We start from the raw sequence: 26176 nt of genomic DNA on the forward strand, positions 1-26176 counted from the left end.
CTTGTAAGTATCCTGTATGTACCTCCGTATGAATTGTGTCATTACCCTGCAAGTACCGCGTATACCCTTATGTACCACTGTAAATATCCCGTTAAGTACCCTGATGCCGTTCTCCTGTGAGATCATGTTGGGTCTCCATCCTAAAAGCCTTCAAATTAAAAAAAGGGTATCATAGTATTAGTTTTCTAAGTGTTTCATCACAGAATGCGGGATATCTTCATGCTGGAGTTATTAACTTTTGCTTTGTGAAGATGCATCCAATTTTACTGGGATACATGCCCCAGTAAAATGGGTCTACCAATGCCTATGGTTTGGAGTAGGGACTATATTTTAGAACAATTCGATTAAATGCCTTTGTTTTGTATATGTTAATAGTAGCGGGTGTTGTGGAGTTTTTTAAATCATGCTATCTTCTTATTATCACCTTTTATTTTTAGTAGTGAAACTAAATGGATGTAAAAACTGGAAAAAATAAATTAACGTGTGGTACAGTCTAATTTAACAACTTATTTTGTTGAAGACTCCCTTTGGAACCTCTTCAATTATCCATATTGTACACTAAGCAATGCCGCGCTTGCTATTTACTTCGGCACGTCTGATATTCTCTATAACGTTATTCAAACATAAAAAAATTAACCACATTTCGTTTTGAAAGCGACCCTGGTTTGTTAAATATATATTTGTAAATTTTGTCCAACCGGATGGGGTCGACCGACTTCGGCCTCGGGAGTTGAACGTTACTATTTAAAGACTAACTCCGCCCATGCTGAAAGACTTCGGCGTACGCCAGTGACAGCTACGAGTGCACCCCGCATTTCCAGTACATAGTAGAACTTTGTAATAAACCAATGAAAATGTGTAATGAACAGGGGCAGAGCTAATTGACGTGGAGTCCAGCCAATTAGGAGATGTTTTGCCCAGACGTTTTAGCCAATCACTGCGCAGATGCCAAAAATAGCACCTCCTCTTGTTCAGCACCCAAAGTCGAAGGATAGCTCTGTGGCCTTTCAATGGACGAAAGTGCTAGATTTATCAGTGTTGTATAATAATATAACCAATTCTCAGGTTCCATATATTTGTTTAGGAACGATCGCAATTGTCTTCACTTATTGTGAGAGACAGAACTGGCGTCCAACATGCGTAAAAATCAACGCTGTCCAAGCAGGGAACCACCGAGAAACGAATTATCGCCGCTCTACTGAGGCCAATCTCGATTATTTTTTTGTCAAAAAAGGAAACACAACACAGCTAGCTGGCTAACATCACCTCTGCGGGTAGCCTGGTTAACGACACATCTTCACAGAAAAAGCAGAGTCAGAATATCAAGATTGGATCTACAGTCGCGGAGCAGCAGGAAAACGTAAGTAGCATGCTAGCATGCGAGCTAACGTCATTAGCTTCGAGTTTGACAAGCCATAGAGCTGTAAGTTAACAATAGCATGCCAGCTAACGTTAGCTCACATTAACACATAAGTCAAAGAGGCCTTTGCACGGAGGGACCAGTGTTTAAGTGGAGGGGTGCTCTGTGCGTGTCAGAAAAGTGATTTTTTAGGACAGAAACCCGTTTTCAAATCGTAACAACTTCGCGTAGGCTAAGTGGGCAGACTGTGACGGCACAGTTCGTGAATAAATCCCGATTAAACACCTGAAGTTCAGCCACTTGGCTCCCGTTAGCATGCTATTTAACAGCAAAACCAATGTGAACTGACACTAATGTAAACAGCATCACGGGAGCTCGGTTTTAAAGCGTTTAGTCTAGTCCCAGGTGAGCTAATTTAGCATGGTAACGCTATAGCTGCTTTAGCTACGACAAGCTAATGACAACTTAGCGGCCGCTGTTTTTCTTATTTTAATTTAATTTATTATTTTTTTAATGTGATATATGTATGAAGCACCATATCCCAGCGGTTACAGTGGAATAGACAGAAGTAAGCAGTTTTACATGAGGCAAGTAATAATAATAAAAATAAAGGATATGTGCCTGCGTTAACATTCACGCATTCATTGCACTAATATGCTGATTTCTGTATCAAATGCATTAAAATTTGGAAAGAATAACCTGACATTTATTAGCTGCTATATATTTAGAGGTTTTAGAGAATAAATCTTTGTGGTTATTATTAAATATATTGCCCCTTTTTATTGTCTAACACTTAAAAAAATGAGTGTATTTTGATAGTATTGAAACTTTTACTAATTTTCTGTTTATGAAAATAGATTTGATCTTATATTATAAAATGCAAACATTTCACTGTTTTTGTGGCTTTTCGAAATCACAAATAACACCGTAGGAGTTTTGACTGTATCACAGCAAAGACACGGTTATCACTTGCCTTTGTGTGTTTTGTTTTCCTGTAGTGTTAGCAAAATATCTCATGAACCAGTGTGTGGGTTTTACTGAAACTTTCAGAAAGTAATCACTGGATGTGCATCTACAAATTGTTCACTTTCAGATCCAACACCATTCAAGATGGCAGCCATAGCTAAAAGCAACCTTGGCTATAACTCAGCCAATTTTACAGATATGGAGCTAAAATTTGGCGTGGTAGTAGTTGAGCGTCATTCCCAACACATACTTTGAATGTGACACATTATGTAACATCTTTGCTGGTTGGGGGTCAACCCTATTTGCCTTTTAGCAAAATATCTCATGAACCACTGGATGGATTTCAGTTAAACTACAACTCATTAACTTTATGAGCCACCCTTTTGATGGTCGCCAAACTCAGTCGACCTCAGCCAACGTAGGAATTGTCAGATTTGCAGCTACTGTTGCTTAAACGTGGTGCGGTAGTCGCAGAGAGTCAGTCACAACGCACACTTCGAGCTCTAACGGATCAGAATCACTGATCCGTTACCACACATGAGGTTGCGCAAAATTTTATTTTATTTTCAAGGTTTGACCAAGTTGGGGTTATGTCTCTCATTTTTTCATCACAAGATGAGCTTAGTTTAAAACACTGGCATGAATGGCGGTGGGAAATATGCATCCCTTTAAGGAATGTTAGGAATTTAACTCTAAAAGAGATTAGAAACATTAGTCACAAGTGGATAAACACTAAATAGTAGTTTTTGAGGCTGTTTTTGTTGTTAAGCTGGCAATGCTCACTTATTCAGCCAGTTATAGTTGGGGTCACAAGTATCTGTCATTATTTCTCTACCTAGCTGGACATTTTAAAACTTCTTGTAGAGGCAGAGCTCGAGAAAAGGAATGCACATTGAATTTCATCGCAGGTTCGCATGGCACTCCTTATTGTCGAGAAATGAGATGTAGGTCTTGGCCAACAGTTCTTTCCAGTTTACACAATGTTTAGTTTTTTGGCTGCATAAGGACACTACAGATTCCCTGTCACAGGGCAGCGTGAGCACCTGTGATCCACCTCAGCAGCAGTGTCTCAGAGAAACGCCCTCGCTCGATTTCCATTCAGGAAAAATGCACGTTGAATGCGCGTTTGTGTGCACAATTGTTGTGGCTGCACATTATTGTCTTAAGAGCAACCAGTAACTAGATGTTGATCACTGCTACTTACTTCTTGAGCTTTGTTTACTGATTTCTTCCAAGGATAAAAAAAATAGAAGTTGCCGTCAGATAAGTGGTGTTTATCCGTTGAAACTAATATTTTTCTCATCCAGTTTAGAAGTATTGGAATGCTGTTTGCAATCAGGGTTTATCCTCAGCGTCACTCAGTCTAAACAGTAGTATCCTCCAAGCTGAAAAAATGTTGAGTATTGCTCTTATATTCTCATCTGATATTGGTAAGAATAAAAAGTATTTATCAACTTCTGATAGATGCCAGCTACTTCTACGACACTGGAAATGTTTGCTATAATTTCCTGTTCTGTGCCAAGTTTGCGAGCAGGCCATTTTCTATTTTTTATTACCCTTCAAGTGTATAAATTTTAAATGATCTTGGCTGAATAAAGCATTTCATATTTCCAATCTATACAGAAGCAGTAAGTCGTGAAAGCTTGGGTTAATGGTGACTTTCGTCATTAATTTTGTATTGTGCTGAAATGTAGCCACGGTGTTTGCCTTTTTTGTTTTTTTCTTCACCAGATCGAATTGCCGTGAAGCGTTCAGGTGAACCAGTTTACGACGTCGCCCCACGTTGGGCTCGTGCTTTGATTGTCAGATACGGGAGGAGTTCAACAGCTGATAACCTTATCTGAGTCAGCAGTCGCTGTCGTAAAACACTGTGCCTGGACGGTTATTAGCTGGGCTCTGATGGGGCTGTAGGCGTTTAAAGGTACTTAGAAAAACTTGTGAAAAAATATCTACAATATAAAGGCCCGTCTGTTTCACCGGATTATGTTGGGAGTTAATTTAGGCTTGTTTATATCATCCGTAAAGTTCACTAAATCGTCTTGTTCTGCAAATTTGTCCGTAATAAATAAATATAATTAAGGCAGATGAGATAATGTGGCAACATCTTGAATAGTTTTTACCAGATTATGATATTTTTATTAATTTTTTTCTTTACATCTGCTAATCCTTTGGCGATAGACGTGACTTCCAACAGACATTTATACTTTAAATGTCGTTGACATTCCCTGCATCGAGTCCGAAGTACTTCTGTTTGTTATTCGGTGTTAGTTTGATCAGTAATCTGCTACGTGAGGTATCACTTTAGTAGGGCAGCTTTCACTGACCCGTATCTTTTTATTGCTGCTCCAGTTGTGCTTCCACTCGTATCTCTATCTCCGATTTTTATTTCGATTTTAGGGATTTGTCATATTTAGATTTTTCCTTTTTCTTTGGGATTTTGTACTTCAAGATGGGATATAGGCATGCAGATTAAATCCAAAGCTGAAGTTCTGGTGTTTGCCGGGTCGTTGTTTGACCCGTGCACGTCAGAACCTGAGCATTTAGGCTCACTAGAATATACAGAGATTCAAACTTGCTTCAGCGATGGTTTTAACTTGCGCGTTTCTTCTGCCTTTTTCTCATAAAGTAAACTAAGACGTAAATAATGACGCTCAGCGTGAGTGTGATGTTGGTGGATTGAGAAGCCTAAAAACTGATCAATTCATTGTTTAGAAAAGTAAAGACTTTTTGTTAAGCGTAAACTTATCAATGAAGATTTATTTTTTAAAGGTCTATCCCAAGTCAAAAATGCACATACCACCAGTGCTGTAGAGCTCTGTGTTTTGATAGTTTTTGGTGACAGGTAATCACTGCCTCACTGTTGGAGACTAGTTGGTGGCTTTAAATTGTGAGGAAAAACTCAAATTTCATGTTGCAGTCTCACTGAACTCTCAGTGTTTGTGACCAAGCGACCAGCGAGCCATAAATGTGGCCGATTTTTGAAATTCACGACCTATTTCTGTGTCCCTGGCTTGCAAACTGGTATTCTTGGATGTGCACATTATTTCACCGCTCACCTCCCCCCACGTCATACCCAGCGGCTGCCCCCACATTTAAGAGTACACTTTTAAAAAGAAGATTGGGTCAGTTTTTTAATATTGTTTACCATCTGAGTGGTTTTTAGACCTGGACATGTTTTCTGTCATGAGGAGAGTGTAAAAATACAGCTCTCGTGCTCTTGGATCGAGTTGGAGACGCCTGTGACAAAATTGAGATAGGTTTGCAACGACTCTAAATGTTTTAAGAGAAAATTTGTGTTTTTGAACATGTTGAAAAATTTATGTTCCCCCCCTGGCATGTTCAGACACTTATTTTTGTGAATTTTCATCTCCCTTCTAGACTCCCATTCATGTTCCTCAATTTACCCCCTGGAGACTAAATTATATTAAATTTAAGGGGTTTTGATAAATTAATACATTGGGTCCACGTTTCTGTATGTATTTTAAAATCACAACTGAAAATACACCAAGAACAGAAAACGGAAGAAAAAATAAATAAATTGGGCGAATACAAGAGCAAAATCAATGAAGTGGAGCTTCACATTAAACTGCTATTGACTGGGGTTTGAGTCCAAATATGTGGACATAATGGACACTTTCAGGCCCAGAATCCAGCTGGAGGGATCGGTTTTCCTCACGATACAAGCTCAATTATTTATACTCAAGTGTCGGTCTTTTAAAACTATTTCCATTTCTTGCGTTGCTTTAAAATGTTTTCTTGATGTATATTGTTGATCTTTTTCTGTAACGTTTGCTTTAGCGTTGTTGGCGGTTCAATAAAGGGATAAAAACGTCGTTATTTGGTGTAATAATAAGGTTATTTTTATGTTTTTGGTTGTGTCTGTTGGTTTGCGTGTGTGTCTGTCCATCTGTTCGCAAGGTAATGAACAGATTTTGATTAAATTTAAGGAAATGTTGGAGTTGTCACAAGACGTGATTTGGTATGGTGTGCTTCTAGTTCAAAGCAAAGTTATTGTTCATCAGCTCTGTCTGGTCATTTTAGTAATTCCATGTACATTGGTTTTCTGCAGCTGAGCAACTTTCATCTCCAACATAAATGCGAACATGTAATCTGCCGTTGTTGTTCTGTCCCGCTTGGGTCGTAGTTTAGGGGGAAGGTGGGATTCTGACGTCATCATTTTCGAAAGGTTGTGTTCTGCCTGTTCACACAAAAACACAAGGGCGGTTGTGCGAGATTTCTTTTTACTTTTGAAACCCAGTTTCAGAAAGTATTGTCCCGGGACTCCTAAAACACAGTTTCCACGTGGAGGCGAGGTGGAATTGGTTTAAAACCTCAGCGTATATGCAAAACGCCACTCCAGGGCCTGAGTGTGGTAAAGTGTAGCAGCTTTCTCCCCGAGACCCTTTATGTAAGAGAATCAGACTGAGAAAAATACAACTACAACATTCCATGAAGGTGTGTAAGTAGCTATAAGACGAAGGTGTGTCTTTAGGATCCCCTCCTGTAAGCCTAAGGACTGTTTCCACACCCTTGTCCTAATTCAGGCTTGTTTGCTTCAAAGGCAGTAATTCAAAACTGATAATGTTGAAAACATTTTTACAGATTTATCTGTTCCAGATCTGCATCTGCTTCAGATGCAGTGATGAAAATTGACTTGGTGTTGCCTCCTCTGTAGTCCGCTTTTACTAATCTACAAGCTTTTTTAGGGGCTTTTAGTTTTAGGCTGCTCTCACATGGTTCCTTTCCCTATGTAAATACGTAAAAATACCACATGATCATGTCATATTTATCAAGCTTTTCCCACAAGGTTGCTGTCAGTCACCATTTTATGCATGTGGACTATAAAAACAAAGTTTAAATGTGACTAAAAAACACATTTTTGTCGATTATTCTTTATAGCTAGTGTATTTCTTTCATTAGCCAATAAAAAATGCCTATAACTCAGTCAGTTTTACAAATATTGAGCTAGAAGTTGATGTGGTAGTAGCTGAGGGGCTTTCAGAATATCATGTGAGATTGGCCTTAATGTTTTTTTTGGAGGTTTGACCAAAACAGCTACAACTCTGGCACAAAAGCTGGCGTGCAATAAGCTTTCCTTTAAGGGCGGCTGAGCTTTCAATTTGGGAAGTGTCTTTGCTTGACATGCCTATTCCCGGTAGCAAGTAAACGGCAAATAATTTTGATTAATTCAGTAGCGTTTATGGGAATAAGTCATTTCAGGCCCAGCACACTAACGTATTATTCGCATCGTTCCTGAAAAGCCGTTTGTGTTATCTTTTCCTGCAGAGCAGCGTTAGCCGTTTCGTGTAAATGTGCTCGTTTTCACAGCGTTTGGATTCTCTGCAGCATTATGTAATCTCTGACGTTCCGCTTCCCCCTCGAAAGGCAGCGGTTCTTTGGCAGACGAGCGTCTTACATCAGGGGTGTTAGTTTCGACCTGTGGTTGCAGCGCTAATGACAACAGTTTTGCCGGGGTTAAGCGGTTGGGGGAGTTTCTAGTTTCTGTCTGATGTCACAATGGAGACATTTTCTAGGCGTTTCTGTTCCGTAAGAATGTGTGTGTTTTTCTTTCATTAGTGTGTGATATCACGAGGAGCCAGTGAAATCTCACAGTATCTTGGTGTCTTCTAGCAGTCTGCATGACACCTTTCAGGATTTGGCCGCTTGCGAGCGCTTCAATGGCTGGATGATGCAACTCCCCTTTCCTGTCTCTGCCAAGCAGCTGAGTTGTGTGCGCCTCTTTTTAAGCGTGTGAGAGAAAAGCAACGGGAGGAGGAGGGGACGGTGGATGTCGCTGAATGAAGCTCAGCCTGGATGTTTGCACTGCAGGGTGGGCGGTTGCTATGCGATGGTCGTGTGTTTGTTTTATTTTTAGAGAGAATCACTGCTGGTGAATGTTACAGATTTGTCTTTTCTCACACACACGCGTACATGTGAAAACACTTTCGCGCATTTAAAAAAAAAAAAATATATATATATATAGACAACCTGAAAGTGGCAACGGCGAGGATTCTTTTACTGATTTCGTCACGTGGCGAGAAAGCAGGAGAAATGTGAATGGCCTGTCCTTGCCGTCTCACGCCGGTCATGAAATCCGAACCAGCCCGACGTATTTATAGAGCATCGTTTTCACGCACACGGGCCATGACACGAACACACACGCCTTCCCTCGGAAAGCAGTCGCTCGTTGCATGTAAGCAGCCTTTTTTGGGCACATGCTCGTCATGGCGCCTGCGTGCTCCTGTGGGAAGTAAGCTTAAAGAAAAATCCATATTCTGCCGGAGTGTTTATTTTTTATTCTTTTTCATTGATTTCAGGATCTCATGAGTGCCACAATAAAGCAAGACCAATAATACAAGCATCAATATTGATACAAATGGTCAACATTTTAGGAGCAGTAGAATTCAGATGTAAGAAACTGAGGGGTAAAATAATAAAAAATAAATAAATTTAGATGTTTTAGTATCACTTCTTTTACTGTTGTTAAGTCGGGTTATTCCCATTTCAGGTTTCTTGTTCAGCTACTTCTCTAGTCTGACTTTTTGGGCATTAAATTACCTGATTTTTAGGTTACAAAGGGCTTCCGATATGTCCACATTTCCATAAAACAGACTGACTCTGTAATAGGTTCTCTCTTTCTAAAATTGTTGGTATTTTTGCAACATTAAAAGCTCACGTTAGCAGACATGCCCACTTTTTTTTGTATAGCTCTTGCTCTGTTTAAACATGAACATTTATGGCACAGGAGTGTGCTGTGGCACATTTTCGGTCTTTGTAAAATATTATTTCTTCGTTGGCGATCGTGGAAAGTTCGGTTACAATGTTTCTCTTCTTCTCTTGTCCGATCTCCAGTTGTAGGCAGCGATGGGTGCATTCCTGGACAAGCCGAAGACGGAGAAGCACAGTGCCCACGGTGACGGTAATGGGCTCCGCTATGGCCTGAGCTCCATGCAGGGCTGGCGGGTGGAAATGGAGGACGCTCACACAGCCGTGGTGGGCCTTCCCCATGGACTCCCCGACTGGTCGTTCTTTGCTGTCTATGACGGCCACGCAGGCTCCAGAGTGGCCAACTACTGCTCGGGGCACCTGCTGGAACACATCTTGTCTGGGGGAGCCGAGTTCGGTTCAGGGCCCGGCTCCGTGGAGGGCGTGAAGGACGGGATCCGCTCGGGCTTCCTGAACATTGACGAGTACATGCGCAACTTCTCCGACCTGCGGCAGGGCCTGGACCGCAGCGGCTCGACGGCCGTGTGCGTGCTGCTCAGCCCCACTCACCTCTACTTCATTAACTGCGGCGACTCGCGGGCCGTGCTGTGTCGAGACGGCAAGGTGGGCTTCTCCACCCAGGACCACAAGCCCTGCAACCCTCGCGAAAAGGAGCGCATCCAGAATGCTGGCGGTTCAGTCATGATCCAAAGGGTAAACGGGTCCCTGGCTGTGTCACGGGCCCTCGGGGACTACGACTACAAATGTGTGGATGGTAAGGGCCCCACAGAGCAGCTGGTGAGCCCTGAGCCTGAGGTTTGCGTGTTAGAGCGGGCAGTCGAAGATGAGTTTGTGGTTCTAGCATGTGACGGAATCTGGGACGTCATGTCCAACGAAGAGCTGTGTGAGTTTGTCCGCTCACGACTGCAGGTTTGTGACGACCTGGAGAAGGTCTGTAACTCAGTGGTGGACACCTGTCTTCATAAGGTGGGTCATTTTTCCTTGTGTAATACACATTTAATACATTTTCTTTTTCACTTTGTCTTTCCCTTTACAGCGATAGATAGTTTCAGTACACGTGGTTCTTGCAGGTTAGAATCTGTAACACAGACTTTTCAAATTATAGTCAATCTTGGGCAAACACAACCATTTTTCAATTTATCATAATAAATATGCAAACTAAAAATCAAATTAGCTTTTTTTTATTATTGCTTTTAATAATGAATGAGTTTTCTCAAAACACCTTGTATCAGATCTTGCCATTACAAATTCTTCTACTTTAAAAAAAGAACCAAATATATCAAAGTAAACAAACAAAAATGCAAATATAAGTTTATATATTAATAGTACTGGCACCTTTGCTTTAAGTGTCACTTTGGTTTTCCCATCGCTGCGTTCAGGCACCAAACATGACTCACTCAGGTCATTCTCTGGTCCTCGTCGTAGGTCCTTCCGTGTGACTTTTATTTTGTCGGTGATACTCCAAGAACCAGCGTGTGCGCAGCAGACGAGTTATTTTTGCCTCACTGGATGGGTTATCTCAAGTAAAAGCTACAGGCGATCATAAATCAACTCTGTTGCCGTGGTCTTCTGTGATGTATGTGACACTTGGAGAAAGTTACCGGGACCACATTGACTCCTGCAGTGTAGTGAGAAGAAGTTTATTTTGCTGAAGGCCTGCAGTCCATCTTCTGCTGCCGTGTTTCCTATAAAAGATAACTAATATGATGTTCTGGGTCATCCAGCGGCCACCAAACAGAAACTGAGCAGCTAGCATGCAAGTCAGCTTCAGGTGTATATTATATTTGTAATTTAAAGCTGCAACAATTACCTGAACTACCAGTGTGTCGTCAGAACTTAATGGTTTTCCTCAAACGTGTTTTGACATGTGCAACAAACCAGTGACCACTTTCTAAATACAAACGGGTGCCAACAAATCCAGAAAATGCTTTCCCTATCAGCCCATTTATTTCAATCCACTTATCATCTCAGGACACTTTACACAGAAGTAAACCCAACAGTTGAATTTAAATGAAAATGAAACAATGAAAGTAAAAGGTGAAAGTCACTAAAAGATTGAAAAAGCAGCTAAAACGTTGAGAATATTCCAAATTATTTTCCGATAACTTGCTCAGACAAGAATGTGGTGAAAATCATGAAAAAATATTTAGTTAGTTGAGCTTTAAAATGAGTTTCCTGTCATTGATCGTCATTACAACTTGATGTGTGTATCATTGGTCTGTTGAATGCATTTCCTTCCTCATAAAATATATACACTATTTTTAAAACACGTCAGATCTGCAGATGAGTCTTCTTGGTAGTAGTAGAGGTGTAACAGTATGTAAGTCACAGTTTTGTACAACAGGAAAAAGAAACATTATATATATATTTATATATATATATTTTTTATATATATATTTATATATATATTTTATATATATATAGGGGAGGGTCTAAAGTAGCAGGTCATGTACAGCAAGCCAAAGGAAATAAAAGAAATCAAAAAGTCATTTATTTTTGTCTTTTCCATCCAAGACAGTCTCCTGCCAGACAAATTAATAAACCTAAAAAGGGTCTCTCTCTCTTGGGTTAAGGAAACGTCACAAAAGACAAATAAAACCAAACGAAACAAAACTGAGGAGTGTACACTCCAGTAAATCTGTCCCAGACTTCATGCAATAAAATAAGATTCATTACAGAACTGAGTAACCTCTCAGGATGTGAAAACACCAAATAAATAAAATATGAAGCGCTCACTTAGATTTTCAGCATGTGAGTGCTAGTCTAGGAAAACCAGTCTTGACATCAAGGGTATCAACAAATAAACAGTTGGCTTGGCATTTTCAAAATTAGGCAAGTGTGAATTATATAACGTAACTGCTTGCCATACGAACACCTCGATGAATCAGCACTTACAGTTTTGTTTGATAAAGTGCTTTAACTGATGTCCTTCTCTGCCTCTTAAATAAAACATGCGCCCGCTGTTCGATTAGAGCGATCGCCTGTGACTGACACGTTCATCGTGCGGTTTACTGCGCCCGTCCAAAATGTCCGTAACAGTTCGGTACAAATACACGCATCGTTACACCCCTGCTTGCTAGCATTCTTCTTTTCCTCGGTCATCCCTGCTTCTCTGTCATTACTGCCATCGGAAAGAAAGTTGGGACAGAAGTCACGATTTCTACGGTTGGTGTTAATTTCTCATCAACTTCAGAAACATTGTGTAATTGGGGCCATTTGTTATCCAACATCATTAGGCCACCGCGTTTCCCAGCAGCTTTATTTTGCGTGTTATGCCGCCTTGTAAAACTCAAAACATGCCACAGCCTGGTATGGATTAAATTTAGGCTTTCAGGGAGGGGTAACAGCATGCCACTGCTAAGAAAAAAGCCATGCTGGATTCGTTAGACGAGACTAAACTTTCAAAACATTGCAAAACAGGGTCCCAAAGTTCCTGTTTTCAGGACTTCTGAAATACCAAAATCATAATTGTTAGCCTATATTTCCCTCCCTCGTCACAAAAAAACGCTCGAGAGAGCCACAAAGTTCTCCAAACAGTAGTTTTCTTAGTGTTTGAAGTTTAGACTCGAGGTTGAAACAAATCTCCAAAATGTTTAGGACGACAAAAAGGAGAATTTGAACATCTTAAACGTAAATGACCATAAATGAACCGCCAGCTGTCCTTTAACGCACACACCGTCTGCTACGCTGAGCAGCTGAAGAACATGATGACATTTTTCATTCATTTCCTTTTTTAAGTCTCATTTAACAGCAGGTTTAAATTCCAGAAATAGTGTTTATTTTCCTCCTAATGTAAAAGATGTGGACTCCCGGTTGGTAGTCGCACATTTCCATCAACAGAAAAAGCCACAGGGAACGTTGTCCTAAATTCTTTGTGTCTTTTAGACTCTGTGGGTCAAACGCTGATAGTATATTCTGTTTGCTTTGATAATATTTCGATTTAAACTGGACAGAGAGTGACGTCTGTCTGTGTTTTCTCCGCGCAGGGGAGCAGGGACAACATGAGCGTGGTGCTGGTGTGTTTGCCCGGAGCTCCCAAAATATCAGACGAGGCTGTGAAGAAGGAAGAGGAACTGGATAAGAATCTAGAAACCCGTGTTGAGGGTCAGCATTTTGATCATACGCATTTACAAATACACATAAAACCTTTCACAGGTTGCAGTGACATACGTTAGGATGTGACATGTCTCTGTTTGTTTGCAGAGCTTCTTGGGAACTGTGGGGAAGCAGGAGTCCCTGACCTGGTGTCTGTCCTAAGGACCATTGCCTCAGAGAACATCCCTAACCTTCCACCTGGTGGAGGCCTGGCCAGCAAGTAAATACACAATTAACTGTGTTTTTTTTTGTACACGCATACAAACAACACACCAGTCATATAATGGAAGTATAATTTCTTGAAGGGGTGCCGAAGTTTCAAATAAAGATCTGGTTTGATCAGTGAGTTCTCAGAGCGCGTGCTGGCGATGACTCAGCTACTACCACACACAATTTAAGCTCATTATCTGTCAAATTAAAGGGATTATATTGAGTTTCCTAAGGTCGATCAGCTGTGGCAGCCATCTTGAATGTGATTGACTTGAGAAGTTAATCTTTTGTAGATGATTACTTTCTGACAGTTTCATTAAAATGCATTTGTGAGATATTTTACTAACAGACACAGATAGACAACAGATAGTTTTGATTACCAACATATAATCTTCTGTTGTGTAGTTACAAATGTATCCTGAAGATGTTTCATCCTAATATTTATTATGAAAAAGTGCAGCTTTCATTCCGAATTTCACCAACTGCAAACAAAATCTGCTTTATATCTTTACAAATACAGTCCAGAATCATAGCTGTACCCTTGCAGGGTCCAAGAATTTGCATAAAATATAGTTTTTAAATGTTTTATTTTGCTTATTTTAGTTGTGTTGGAGATGTTTTCGTGTCCAATGTAAAGAAAACAAATCTGCAAATGTTCACATCTGACAAACTCTTTTATTCATTAATTAATTATCTGTTTTTTTTTTTTTTTTTTAATGATTCAGATCGGAGTTAAAGTCTTACTTCTTACTGTTTAATGATTTTCTGAAGTTTTAAGGTCACAGGACTGATTGAATGTTTCTCAAAAATTGTCAAGAAGCAGGAGTTGGAAATTGCTCTCCACTAAAACCTCTCTGTTATTTAGGTTTTTAACAAAAACTTCAAAAGTGCTATTTCATTTAAACGTGTCTGACTGAAACACTGTCAGAGTTACTAAGATATATTTGGATTCAGGTCTTGTGTAAAAAGCTTTTGAAGTATGCTGTATTAGTTTTGTTTCCCTTTTCATCAGCATTTCCTCCATTTTCAGACGATTAAACGTGAAAATAATCAGCCGATTCACTGATTAAAACAGAATCATTCTGAGCGGAGGATATTTGCAGCCAGATAAAAAAATCACCAGAGCATTTTGAGCGCAGATGAAGAGATCCTTGTTTAGCTTTTTGCACGCATAAAGTCTTTTATTTCTGTTAGACTCTTATTTATATATATATATATATATACAAACTGTTATTGCACGGTGCTGTTGTTCTCTAAACAGGAAACGTGTCCTGTTGTTGTGTTTGCAGACGGAGTGTGATCGAGGCGGTGTACAACAGGCTGAACCCTCACAGAGAAGAGGAAGGGGTGAGTTGAACTTTCTGTAAACCCTCGTCCGTTCGCTCTCCTCCTTCAGCGTGAAACTCCTAAAAAAAAATCCCAAACAATAACACCCTTTCTTATCTGGATATATTTGCACCGATCAGCCATGAAATTATGATTTCCGACAGGTGAGGTGAAGAATAGGGAACTGTAATTGTATAATTAGGGAATTATAAGTACTTTTGTCAGATTTTTAACCTTTATTTCTTAGATTAGAGATGCAACAAACAACGGTTATCTTTACTGCATTGTGGAAAAAGTGATTTAACAATAAATAAGTAACGACTCAAGCAAAAAAGGTTTAAACTGCCTTGTCATGTGTGAATGTTTCGTCTTTGTTTGATCACGAATAGAACAGCAGCATATTGGTTTGATCAGGTTTGAGACGAGATTCGCAGGTTCCAGCTCTGCTTCTGCTGCGGTTTTTATTGTAGCATCATTATTATTGTGAAACACTGCTAAACCTTAACTTTTTGGTGGGTTGTAGCTCGTAGAGTTTTCTTCCCGTCTTCAGTCTCCCCTCTGGTGTGAAAGGTTCCAGCGATAATAAATGCATCGTGAAAAGTTTCGATTTAGGCTCATAATTTAGAAGAGTTGTGTCATTAAAGAACACTTTGAAGCCATTAGACAGTAAAATGAATGAATTAATGACAGAAAACACTCTTGTGTCGATTGTCGCACCTCTTCAGGATGTACGGTTTTCATACGCAGACGTAATTACGCAGTTTCAACGTAGCTGATTTAATCTTTGCAGCAGATTTTTTTGTTGACTGTGTTAAAAGCCACGCTGTTGCTACTTCAGATACAGCGAAATGCGGTATGGCTCATCCAGTCTGGGATTTATTTCACTAACTGAGCTGCTATAGAGAGGCTGTTGTTGGTTTTCGTTGAATTAGATTTATGGTGCCAACTCGAATGAAAAGTGAAGAAACGACAGAGCGTGTTGTGGCTCAGGATACGCCAGGCCGCCAAACCTGAGGAATCCGATGGCGCCAATAAAAAGCATGTTCATTCTTGACATCTTTCCCAACTATCCACAGGGCCCAAATTTCTTCTTTGTTTTTTTTTGCTCTGACTTGTCAGAGCCGCATTAATGGCAAAAAAGGGGCTTAGTAAGTAATAAGTTATTCATAATGTTATGGCTGATCGGTGTAAGTTTTAGAGGGTTATTATTCAGTTGCGGGAGAAGGTGAAAGACAGAAAAAGCAGAATAATCTCTGTTAGCTCGATGAAACTGAGTCTGAGGTTCATGTTGAAAAGTAGAGACCCTTTGTTTCATTTTTATTTGTTTTATTATTGAGACGAGATGAACGGTAAGTCCTCAGTAAACCTCTCAGCAATGAAAAAATGTTCTTTAAACCACAAGTTTGAGTGTTTGAGTGTTTAAGACTTTGTGAACCTGGATTTTAAAGCATTGAACGCTGATAATAGGAAACCTCCCATCAAATAAAAACCCCAAAGACTTACAAAAGGGCGATTCTGTATATTTAGTTGCTTATTATTATTAAAAAAAGGGTCTGTTTGGCTTACAGATCCAGCATAAAGAGCTGATGGTTTGGGTGTTTGCTGCCTTTCCTTTGTTTCAGCGTGACTCGTCTGATTTTCTTCGGGATGTCAGTGACAGAGATCCTTCTGTCAAGTGTAGCGCTCGAGCTCGAACAAACACTTTATTGTAACATCAGCTGTTGTTTTTTTTTGTTTTTTTTTTCCATCCACAAAGCTTGAATATTTACATCTGTTGATAAGATGTGTTAGTCTAAACTAAAACCCAGCCTTCTACACACCGGACACTATTAAACCTCCACTTCGTTCCTTGTTGGAGAATAATTTCCTGCAGATAAATTCACATCTCAGTAGGCTGACATTTGTACGATGTGTTCAAATGTAAGCAACTTCAGAAAGCACAGCAAAAGAGGCTTTTGTCTCTTTTAATATAGAACCCGGTATGAAATGATGCACTCTGTACTTTATTCTGCCTTGTTAAAGAGTGTGGGTCTTTGTTTTCATCATCATCAACAAAACTTACCTGCAGATGTTCTCCTGGTTTTCATATTTATCTTTGTGTTCATTAGATTTCAGATTTGCTCAAAAAAATCTCTTCGTTTATTCGAAAATTTAATGCGAGACCCAAGAAATTTATTCTGATATACACAGTAACAACACACGTTAAAACATTGTAATGAATTCTTATTTTATTTTCTCCTTCTAACAACAAAACAACCTGAAGAAAAGTTTTTAAAAAAAAAAACGTAACCAAGTTTTAATAAAGAAAAAGTACCACACAAGTTTCGCTTGGAAAATAAAAGCCTGTTTTAATAAAAAAATGTTAACAAGTTTCATTAATTGGAAAATATATGCTAAATATTAGGCCAGAATGTCGTCTAAATGAGAAATGTTACAGCTCGTGTTTACATATAAGTGTTTACATGGAGATTTTTAAGTTTATTAGATATTAAGATCTCAGCTTTTATTTCTTTTTTAGATTTAAGGCTCTGTTTATTCAGTAAAGAAATCATAGGTGGTTATACAAAGAGATGTTTTATTCAGCGCCTTACAGAAAGGGCTTTGAAAGCTGCAGGTGTTTTTTTTTATCGTGTTTTTATTCTAAAGGAAAGATCAGTGTCAGCCTTTAATCAACCTGCGAGTGTGAATGTGGAAAAAGGCTGTATGTTTGTGGTAAAAACACACGAGTGTGTCTGTTGTATCTATGTCAGAACGATACTGACCCCTCCGCTCCGCGCTCCTTGTTACGCAACGAATATGGTCACAGGGTCGGAGGTAGCTGTTGCCGAGTGGCACAAGAATCCTCCTCACTTCAGCACCGCGCGGCGATAAATCTTTGATCTGAGCGTTGTGCCGCTGCTAGTTGGATGTGTGCTCTTATGTGTTTGAACACGGAGCGTGTCTGCAGAGTCTGACCCTGGCGTGTCACCTCAGGGGGGAGAGGAGGAGGAGGAGGGAGAGGAGGAGGAGGAGAGTGAGGAGGGAGGCGGCAGCAGCACGGCGGCTCATCTGATGGAGGCTCTGCGGCAGTTCCGCCTGCACCACCGGGGGCAGTACTGCGCGGTGCTGGAGGAGACCCTCACCTGCCACTGCAGAACCAGAGGCCGACCAAGACGCCCCCCAAGTCTGACACCTCCTCATCTACCCCACCCCCAGGGCTGTGCCAGATCCTCTTTACTCCATCACAGAACATGAATAGACACATCGGCCATTATTTCTTCTTCTTTGGTAATAAATTATGTTTAAATTAAAGGCCTTGCATTCCTCGAAGGGATTAAAAACGCCCGCCGCCGTTTCTGTCACAGTTTTAAACGAAGTTCACCTTCTGTTGACAAATGACTTTTAACCGATTTGGTCAGCTCTGGGAAGGAATATTTGTGCGATCTCATGCGGCGTCGTGAGGATCTCACATGATCTGTTAGCGGTGGGAGCATGTCTGCTACTTCCACAGCAAATTTTACCTCCGTATCTGTAAAACTGACCCGAGTTGTGGCCGTTTTTGTGTTGGCTCAGAATGCTTTGCTGTGGTGGCCATCTTGAATCGAGCTGACTCTGGAAGTTTCAGTGTTCCAGGGGATGTTTTGCACAGAAGCACCAACTTGTTGCTCTTTCGTCTTTGGTGGCGGGCGACAATTAAACAGAAACGAAACTGGCCCTTCTGTGTATTCAAGTTCTGTTTCCAATACTGTTTTATACTCTCCATGTATTTAGGACTCTTTTGTTTCCTTTTTGTGTTTTCCACCTTGGCTTGGGCTCCCAAACATTTTGCAGCTTGGCTCCACTGATGTTTACAGTAGAAGTCAGTCATTTATGATGACATGTAGAATTGAGTGAACCGTGTGCTCAGCAGTCTGCACTTCCCTCTATTTGTCTCTGGCTGGTTCTCCTCCCCCTTCTTCCTGCCTCCTCCCTCCTTCTCCTCCTCCTCCCAGCCCCCACCTGCTTACAGCGAATGAACTGATTACAAAAAGCGGAGACGCCGAACTGCAGGTCTGCTCCATCTACCGACTCCGAACAAACACGCTTACACGTCCGCACGAGTCTGAGTGACTGAACAAAAGAGAAATCATCACTCCACCTTTTCTTTTCCCTGTTAGTTTTTAACAACCTGGAGCATTTATTTGCTTAATAAGATGGTTCAAAACAGTCCGGGTACTAAAAACGAAACGAAAAATATTAATTTTAAGTTGCACAAGCTGATACGAAAACCAGAAAACAAAACTTATTTTCTGGATTAAAAGCGAGAATAAAACTAGAGCAGTGTCAGAGCAGAAACAGTCGTTTATTTGGAGTTTTTTAATATTTTGTGGCACATTTTTGTACATTTTAAAGGCGTACTGATTTAATGGTGGTAGGATTTGAAACTGAAGACGAATGTCATTAATCGGACGCAGTCATCAGCCTTTATATCAATTCAGGTTACGGGGAAGTGATGTTGAGTAAAGCTGAAACTTGCTAATTGGTTAAAAATAGATAAATGACTAAAACAGCATTGCTGTTATTGTTTTATATAATTAGGTAACTCGGCTAACATGTTATTTCCTCTAGAAACACCCTTTTTTTGCTTAAACACATTTCCTGTTGAATGCTAATAAGTAACATGTAGTTATGTATAACTTTAAGCATTATGATTTCTTCCTAATGGGGTGTATTATGTTGACATGCAGACATATTGTATAATTCTTGTGTAAGATAGTTGTGGAAATGTTTTTTTTTTAATTATTATTTTTATTTCTCTTAATCTGGAATAGGTTCTTGATCTGAAGAAGTCGAAACAATGAGTTTTAACACTTAATGAAAGCCCACATGAAGTATATTTCTTTCCACGCAGGCTAAAAGCAGGTTTATTCAAAAAGACACTGTTTCAAACATTTGACCACTCTTTGGTTGTGAATCTGTGCCCAGTTTCTCCTCTCTAACTCTACGTCAGGAAATCCGAGGCAGGGTTTTGTTAAAAACGGTGTGTAAACTGTACGTGCGTGTGTGAACGAGATGTATTTGTATGTGGGAGGAAATCTGTCCTGAAATGATCAAATAAAAAGACCCAAAGTGTGATCCCACGAGGTATTTCAGTTGTTTCTTCCCGTGAAGTGACTGTGTCGCTCTGGTCCTGTGTCAGACCGGGGCTGGTGATTTATTTGTGTTCAGATAAAAAAAACTAATCAAAACAATGACACCATGGCGGCGTTTGATACACGGCCCTCCCCTGATCCTTGTAGTGGACGTTCTCAGCGTCCTCGTGTCCCTGCGTATGTCTGTGTCGCCTTTAAAGTTCTCAAATATTCCACCAGGCTTCCGTCAGAAAACTCGTCATTTAATCAGCAGTTCTCCTTAAAAACATTAGGGACTCCATTCTCTCCATTCCTCCCCTGTTTTTATTTTTTTTTTCAGTTTGACAGTTCGTGATTCTCTGCAAGGTGAGTCGTTCGAGGTTTCTGCTCAGTACCAGTCGATGAAAGGAGGTTCAAACTTCACCGTCTGTTTGGAAACACACTAAAAGTAGCTGCTTAGTGAAAGTGGGTGCAACAACAAACCTAACACACACGTCTTTCCTCTTTATCCCTCGCCTTTCAGAATGCCGGTGACCTGGACGACCCATGGTAGCCGTGGCAACCACTCCCCATCTCCTCCCGGTGATACGTGCATCCACCCAGAGGAGGGACGTCTCTCCATTGCGCCATGTCTCTCTCCACTAAAAGGGGACGCGTGGTGTGTGCTGGAATGCGTGAGTGTGCGTATGTTGTGCGTGTGTGTGTATGTTGTGTGTGTGTGTGTTTGCGGCAGCGGGACAAAGACTACACCTAAACACACGCATACTGCTTTAAAAAAAAAAAAAAAAACCCGGAGGAAAAGCCGAATCACTTCTCAGAAATGTCAAGATTTTATGAACTGAAGCGTTCCGATGGTAGAGATGATTTTTACCGTTGAGATGTTTTTTTTTTTTTGAATGTTGAACACCTGACTCCACAACGACATGAGGACCTATTTGCGTGCATGTGTTTGTGTGTGTGAGAGTTAGTATGTGAATGTGTTTAAATGAGGGCCAAGAGGACACACACGGTGGATAAAGTCTTTGTATGTTTGTTTTTTTTTTATTATTATTATTTTTGTGTTCTTGGGTTTGATAATTGCCTAACACCTTTGCTTCTTCCCTCTTTAAAAACACACACACTGTCTCTCTTACCCACAAACCCATACACTGACCCCCCCCTCCCAGCCTCCACCTCCACTTGTGGAAACATACGATGTGCCACCGTCGCAGGGCACTGCATGAGGACTCTGGTTCTACATGTGCAGCTTTGTGGTTTTCTAATCATTCTCAGTGGACATCCATTGGTCGAGACTGACTGAACCTGAAGGACCTCTGGACTCTGATTGGCTCCTGTTGTGTGACAAATTGAAATTTGGATTTTTTTTATTTTCGTTGGTAACTATTAGGAGGACGACGACGATAATCATGATGGGGGGAGAACGGGAGGTTTGTCACTGAAAAGCCGAGTGCAAGTTGGGACTCGTGGCTTTTTTTTTTTGTTGTTTTGTTTTTTGTTCTTTTCTTGTGGGAGGGGAGGGAGGGATATTGTTGTATCACTGGTTGGACTTCCTGTACGAAGAGTGTAAGCCTCAACATCGTCGCAGTTATCGGTTCGTGTGACAGAGGAAAAGGCTTTCTTTTTTCTTTTTTTTTCTTTTTTTTAAATGTTGTCCATGAGGTTACTAGCTGCTCGCTGCGTAGAGTGAGTGAACTCCCAGTTTTAACCCTGTTCCTGGTTCTCAGACTGCATTGGTAATGTTTGTATTGCTGTTGTTTGATTGCACTCACATTTGATTACAGAAAGCGTCTATATATGAAATAAAATACCTGCCAAGGAACCAGTGGTGGTGGCTGTGTAATTTAATGCAAGAAATGCAAACGTTTTTTCTGTTTTTATAGACTGTGAGTAATCTTTCTGACACTGTTTTTGCTCCTAGAACAGATTTAAAGACAAAGCTGTCGGCTCTTTTTAGAGAGACCTCATATTTCAGCGAGGGCGGCGGTTTGGAGTCGACCGTCGGTCCCACGCCGCACTGAAGCGAAGATCCTGACGTCGCTCCAACCTTTTACAGCAGGGAGTTTAAAGCAATCAAAACGGGGTAAAAAACAGGTTAGTTTAATTAACTTTGTGATGGTCAGTTCCTGTGACGATCAGTCTGACAGGTTATTTATAATCAGTAAGTAAAATAAAATGTCTGCATTTGAATTACACATTTATTTTATTTGAAATCTAATTCTTTTTGTTCCTTTTTAACAGTCAAAATAAACAAGTTTTTGCTGTTTTCGGCAATAATATGAGATAATAAAACAACAAATACCTCTAATTAAATTTAAGTTTAACAATTTCCTTAAAAAGTACCTTTTTGTTGCTGAATAAAGACTTTCTCAAGGTGCTTTTCTTACTTGCCTATTCAGATTAGGCCAGGAGCCCCTATTTTTTATTTTTTAACAAACTTTGGTAAACAAATCTATTGAACCCATTGCCATCTGTGAACTATTATTTAAAGACAGGTTCAAATAATTACTACTTTTCACATTTAGACCAAGTTTAGTGGAACCAGTTCACAAGTTAAAGTTAATTTCTTAGAGTTTAGGAAGATAATGTTCATAAATATCTTTTTGGGCTGGTCAAAATGTGCAGAGTCCTTAAAGTTAAAGTAATCAGCCAAGAGTCTTTAAAAGAAAATCAATCAAAAGCAGCTATAAGATGAGAATTTAACAGGTGGACTACAGTGTTTCTGTAGAAATTAAAAAGGTAAATGACAACCTGGTGCTACATTTAGGTGTTTGATTATCAGCAAGTTGATTATGAGCAGGGATTTTAGAGATGCAATCATTGCTTCCCATCATTTAAAAAAAAATCATAATAAGCCAAACAACAAAAAAATAATAATGTTGAATATTATTTACAGGTGAACACCATTCGAGACACTGTACTGTACAAACACACGGATATAAAAATATAAAAACACATAAATACGAATGTGATTTCGTTGACGTATTTACCGAGATCTGATTGGAGGAAAGTTTAAATTAAAAGAGCTTTATTTATTTATGCTTCTCTGCCTGAGTAAAAGATGTTTTACGAAATTAACATAAACGCGGAGGAGCGGGTTTGTTTAAACATTTAAATTACGTAGAGAAAACTTAACAATATTGCAAAATGTATTTAAATGATAATGCGGCCTACTGTTAAAGCCTCATGCTAAGCAACTTTACACACTTATTTTTTTTTTTTAGAAAAATTAAACTCTTCTTTCCCTCCACAAACACACACAATGCTGATGTCTAATCTGTCACTCTGTCATAATTTGATCATAATCCCTAATCATAATCACATCGTATCTTAAAGGTGTTCTCAATCTGGTGTGGGATTATGCGATTGCATTGTGTGTGTGTGTGTGTGTGTGTGTGTGTGTGTGTGTTGGAGTGGGAATGAGCAATCCGAATATATTATAGGGGGTAAATTTAATTTGCTGATAGCGGGTGTGGGTGTTAAGTGTGCCTGCTGATGTGCCCTCAGAGTCCACTTTAAGCCTGATATTACAAAACAATCGACAGACTCTGACCTGGTAAGACTGTCTCCGTCCTCCGGTTTTGTTCATCTTTAATCTCTTTCACTTTAATTTGTTTTTACAAGAGAAAACAACAAGATGAGTCGAAGAGGCACAGATCAGCAGCCGAACAATCGCCCCATTTTGTTCAGACATGTCTGCATTGTTGCAGCAGGAATACTAATCCTCCAGAACAAATATTACATTTATTGCCCTGAATTTTGCATTCATTCAATTTGTGCTTTTTACCCATTGAAACATATACTAATGGGTGGGAATTTGTAGCAATTTTTCACATGATTTAAGTAGAACAGTTATCCCTTTTAGTTATTTTTCAGCAATTATGCCCATAAATACAGGATTCTCTGTTTTGTTTTGTTTTTACAAAATTTGTGTTTAAGTGAACCAATTTCATGCATGAGGGCATGAACATTTGGATTTCTCTGCAAATGTTGAATAAACGGAACAAAAATGAATAGCTGCATCATGTTGCACAGCTCAATCTTGATGAATCGGTCACAATATTCACCTATCTGTGGCATTAACTTAGAGAAAAGCATTATACTTCTCAGCCTGATTGTTTTTATAGCACACTAATCTAACAGAGAAATGTGGAAAAATTGATATTTTCAGAGAAAATTGAAGAAAAATGCATATAAAAATTATTTGTAATTTGTTTAAAATGACATTTTTCAGTTGAAAGTGTTATAAAATGTGGCACATTCATTGTATAAACTGAGAAATGTTCATGTTTTCTGTGCTCATAGTTATAGTCAGCTTAACAGCAGGACTCTGAAAAGAGCATCCTAAATCTTAAAGATCCGAAAGGATTCAGTGTTCATCATCTACATAATCTGTTTAAAAGATTCAAAGCTTCTGAAGAAATCTCTGATCTCTGGAGACAAAAAATAATAAATCTCTATCTGCAGATCCTCATGAGGCACTGCTTGAGAAAACAAAAAATAGACACAACTCTAATATGACTCAAACTGACATCCACTGGTAGGAAATAAATCATCTTATAGTAAGTTGCAAAAGTATTCACCCCTCCCTTGGTATTCTTCCTGTTTTGTTGCCCTATGACCTCCAATTTAACTGGATTTTTAATTTGATTATTGGTAATAATGCAACAGAAATACCTCAGATTATTAAAGTTAAATAGTAGCTCAACACTTCTAAGAATTGAGGACTACATCCAAGCAAAGAGCCATCATAAAGACCAAGGAACTCTCCACGCAGGTCAGAGACAAAGTCATGGAGAAGCAGAGATCAGGGTTTGGTTATAAAAAAATGTCCCAAACTGTAAACATCCAACTGAGCTTTGTGAAATCCATTATTAGGACATGGAGAGACTATGGCAAATAGAGGGTTGTCCACTGAAACTCACGGAGCGGACGGGGAGGGGCGTTAATCAGAGGGACACCCAGGAGGCCAAAGAAAACCCTGATGGAGCTGGAGCTCGTCTGCAGAGATGGGAGAATCTGTCCACAGGACCGCTGGAAGCTGCACAGAGCTGAGCCTCCTGGAGGAGCGGCAGGAAAAAGAGAATCCTGGTCCTGGAGGGCCACTATCCTGCAGGTTTTAGTTGTTTCCTGCTCTTCAGCTCATCTTCGACTTCTGCAGGAGCCTGTTAATCACCCAGGTGTGTCAAAGCAGAGAAACATCTAAAACCCAGAGGATAGTGGTCCTCCAGGACCAGGACTGGGCACCCCTGGATTAAAGGAGAACTTCATCTACAGACGTGGAAAAAGGTGACAAACTCAAACTTTTAGGCAAACCACGTCTGAGGCAAACCAACCGCCTCTCATCAGGCTGAGAACTCCATCGCCACAGTGAAGCATGGGGGTGGCAGCATCATGCTGTGGGGATGTTTTTCATCAGCAGGAACTGGAAAAGTGGTCAAAGTTGAAGGAAAGACAGGCGGAGAAATACGTGAGAGGAGCTTGTTGGAGTCCTCCAGAGATCTGAGACCTGGGACGCAGGTCCACCGTCCAGCAGGACAACGACCCTGAACACTCCGCTGGTTTTAGGAGGACCAGGTCCTGGAATGGTCCAGACCTAAATCCAACTGAGAAGCTCTGGTTTGAGCCAAAGATTGTTGAACACAAACGGTGCTCATCCAACTTGATGGAGCTGCAGCAGTTTGGTGATAAACGTGTCGACGAAGCACTGATCTTTTTGGGAGAGGGAGAGGGGGGTGAATACATATTCACATACCATTTTCCAATCTTTATTTATTTTATTTTTTAAGAATTATTTAAAATAAGCCACCCCCCTCCCCATTTAACTTAGTTAATCTGAAGTAGAGTTTGTAGAATTATTACTAATAAACACATTAAAAGTCCAATAAAATTCCAGAATTTAAGACAACCAAACAAAAAATGACAAGGAGGTGAATACTTCTTCAACCCACTGTATCGATCAATAAATCCAAGGTTTTCCAATGACTTGATCAGACTCTAAACACAATAAAACTGTAGCCTTTTAGGACTGTATAATCACAAATTTGATTGCCATCAATTAACAATAAAACACAAATGTTAGTGTAAATTTTGAACTAATGAGCACTTTAAAGTGGTTCAGAAGGTGTCTGCACAAACAGAATTATGACAAACACATGGTGAAGTACTCTCTAGAGCAGAAAAGGTAAATATGCAGCACATACAACTGAGTTTTTAACCATTTTGTTTGTCTTGTTTTCTTTTTATTTGACAGCAATTTCTGGGAGGTTTTTTGGTTCGCAGCATTTCCCCCGTCTCATTGATAAAGCTCGAAATGCTTCAGACATTTAATCTACAGAATGCATTTACCTGTAACCTGCCTTGTGTTGCAGTAATTGGTTACATCGTCGTATTTTTTTTTTTTTTT

At 39.9% G+C, this 26176-nt stretch overlaps 1 protein-coding gene across 2 annotated transcripts; it reads left to right on the plus strand.

Moving 5' to 3' along the window:
* The first annotated feature begins 966 nt into the window (after positions 1-966).
* Positions 967-21592, plus strand: ppm1bb (protein phosphatase, Mg2+/Mn2+ dependent, 1Bb). Of its 2 annotated transcripts, none has more exons than XM_017437929.3 (6): positions 967-1360; positions 9179-10018; positions 13039-13156; positions 13256-13367; positions 14647-14704; positions 20297-21592. In XM_017437929.3, exons 2-6 carry the CDS (start codon positions 9191-9193, stop codon positions 20324-20326), a joined length of 1146 nt encoding a protein of 381 aa, XP_017293418.1. In that variant the 5' UTR covers positions 967-1360; positions 9179-9190; the 3' UTR covers positions 20327-21592. The 2 variants fall into 2 exon arrangements, with proteins under 2 accessions (XP_017293418.1, XP_037836822.1); XM_037980894.1 differs by lacking the exon at positions 20297-21592 and adding an exon at positions 17657-19777.
* Positions 21593-26176: the final 4584 nt, after the last annotated feature.

The sequence above is a fragment of the Kryptolebias marmoratus genome, linkage group LG17, assembly GCF_001649575.2.
Source record: "Kryptolebias marmoratus isolate JLee-2015 linkage group LG17, ASM164957v2, whole genome shotgun sequence".
NCBI lineage: Eukaryota > Metazoa > Chordata > Actinopteri > Cyprinodontiformes > Rivulidae > Kryptolebias > Kryptolebias marmoratus.

What these genes read in the sequence shown, in the direction of transcription:
- ppm1bb (XM_037980894.1), top strand. Translation starts at nt 9,191, where the DNA reads ATGGGTGCATTCCTGGACAAGCCGAAGACGGAGAAGCACAGTGCCCAC. An exon ending in GGTGGAGGCCTGGCCAGCAA is followed by an intron (nt 13,368 to 14,646) that starts GTAAATACACAA and finishes TTGTGTTTGCAG; the next exon opens with ACGGAGTGTGATCGAGGCGG. An exon ending in CTCACAGAGAAGAGGAAGGG is followed by an intron (nt 14,705 to 17,656) that starts GTGAGTTGAACT and finishes GTGTCACCTCAG; the next exon opens with GGGGGAGAGGAGGAGGAGGA.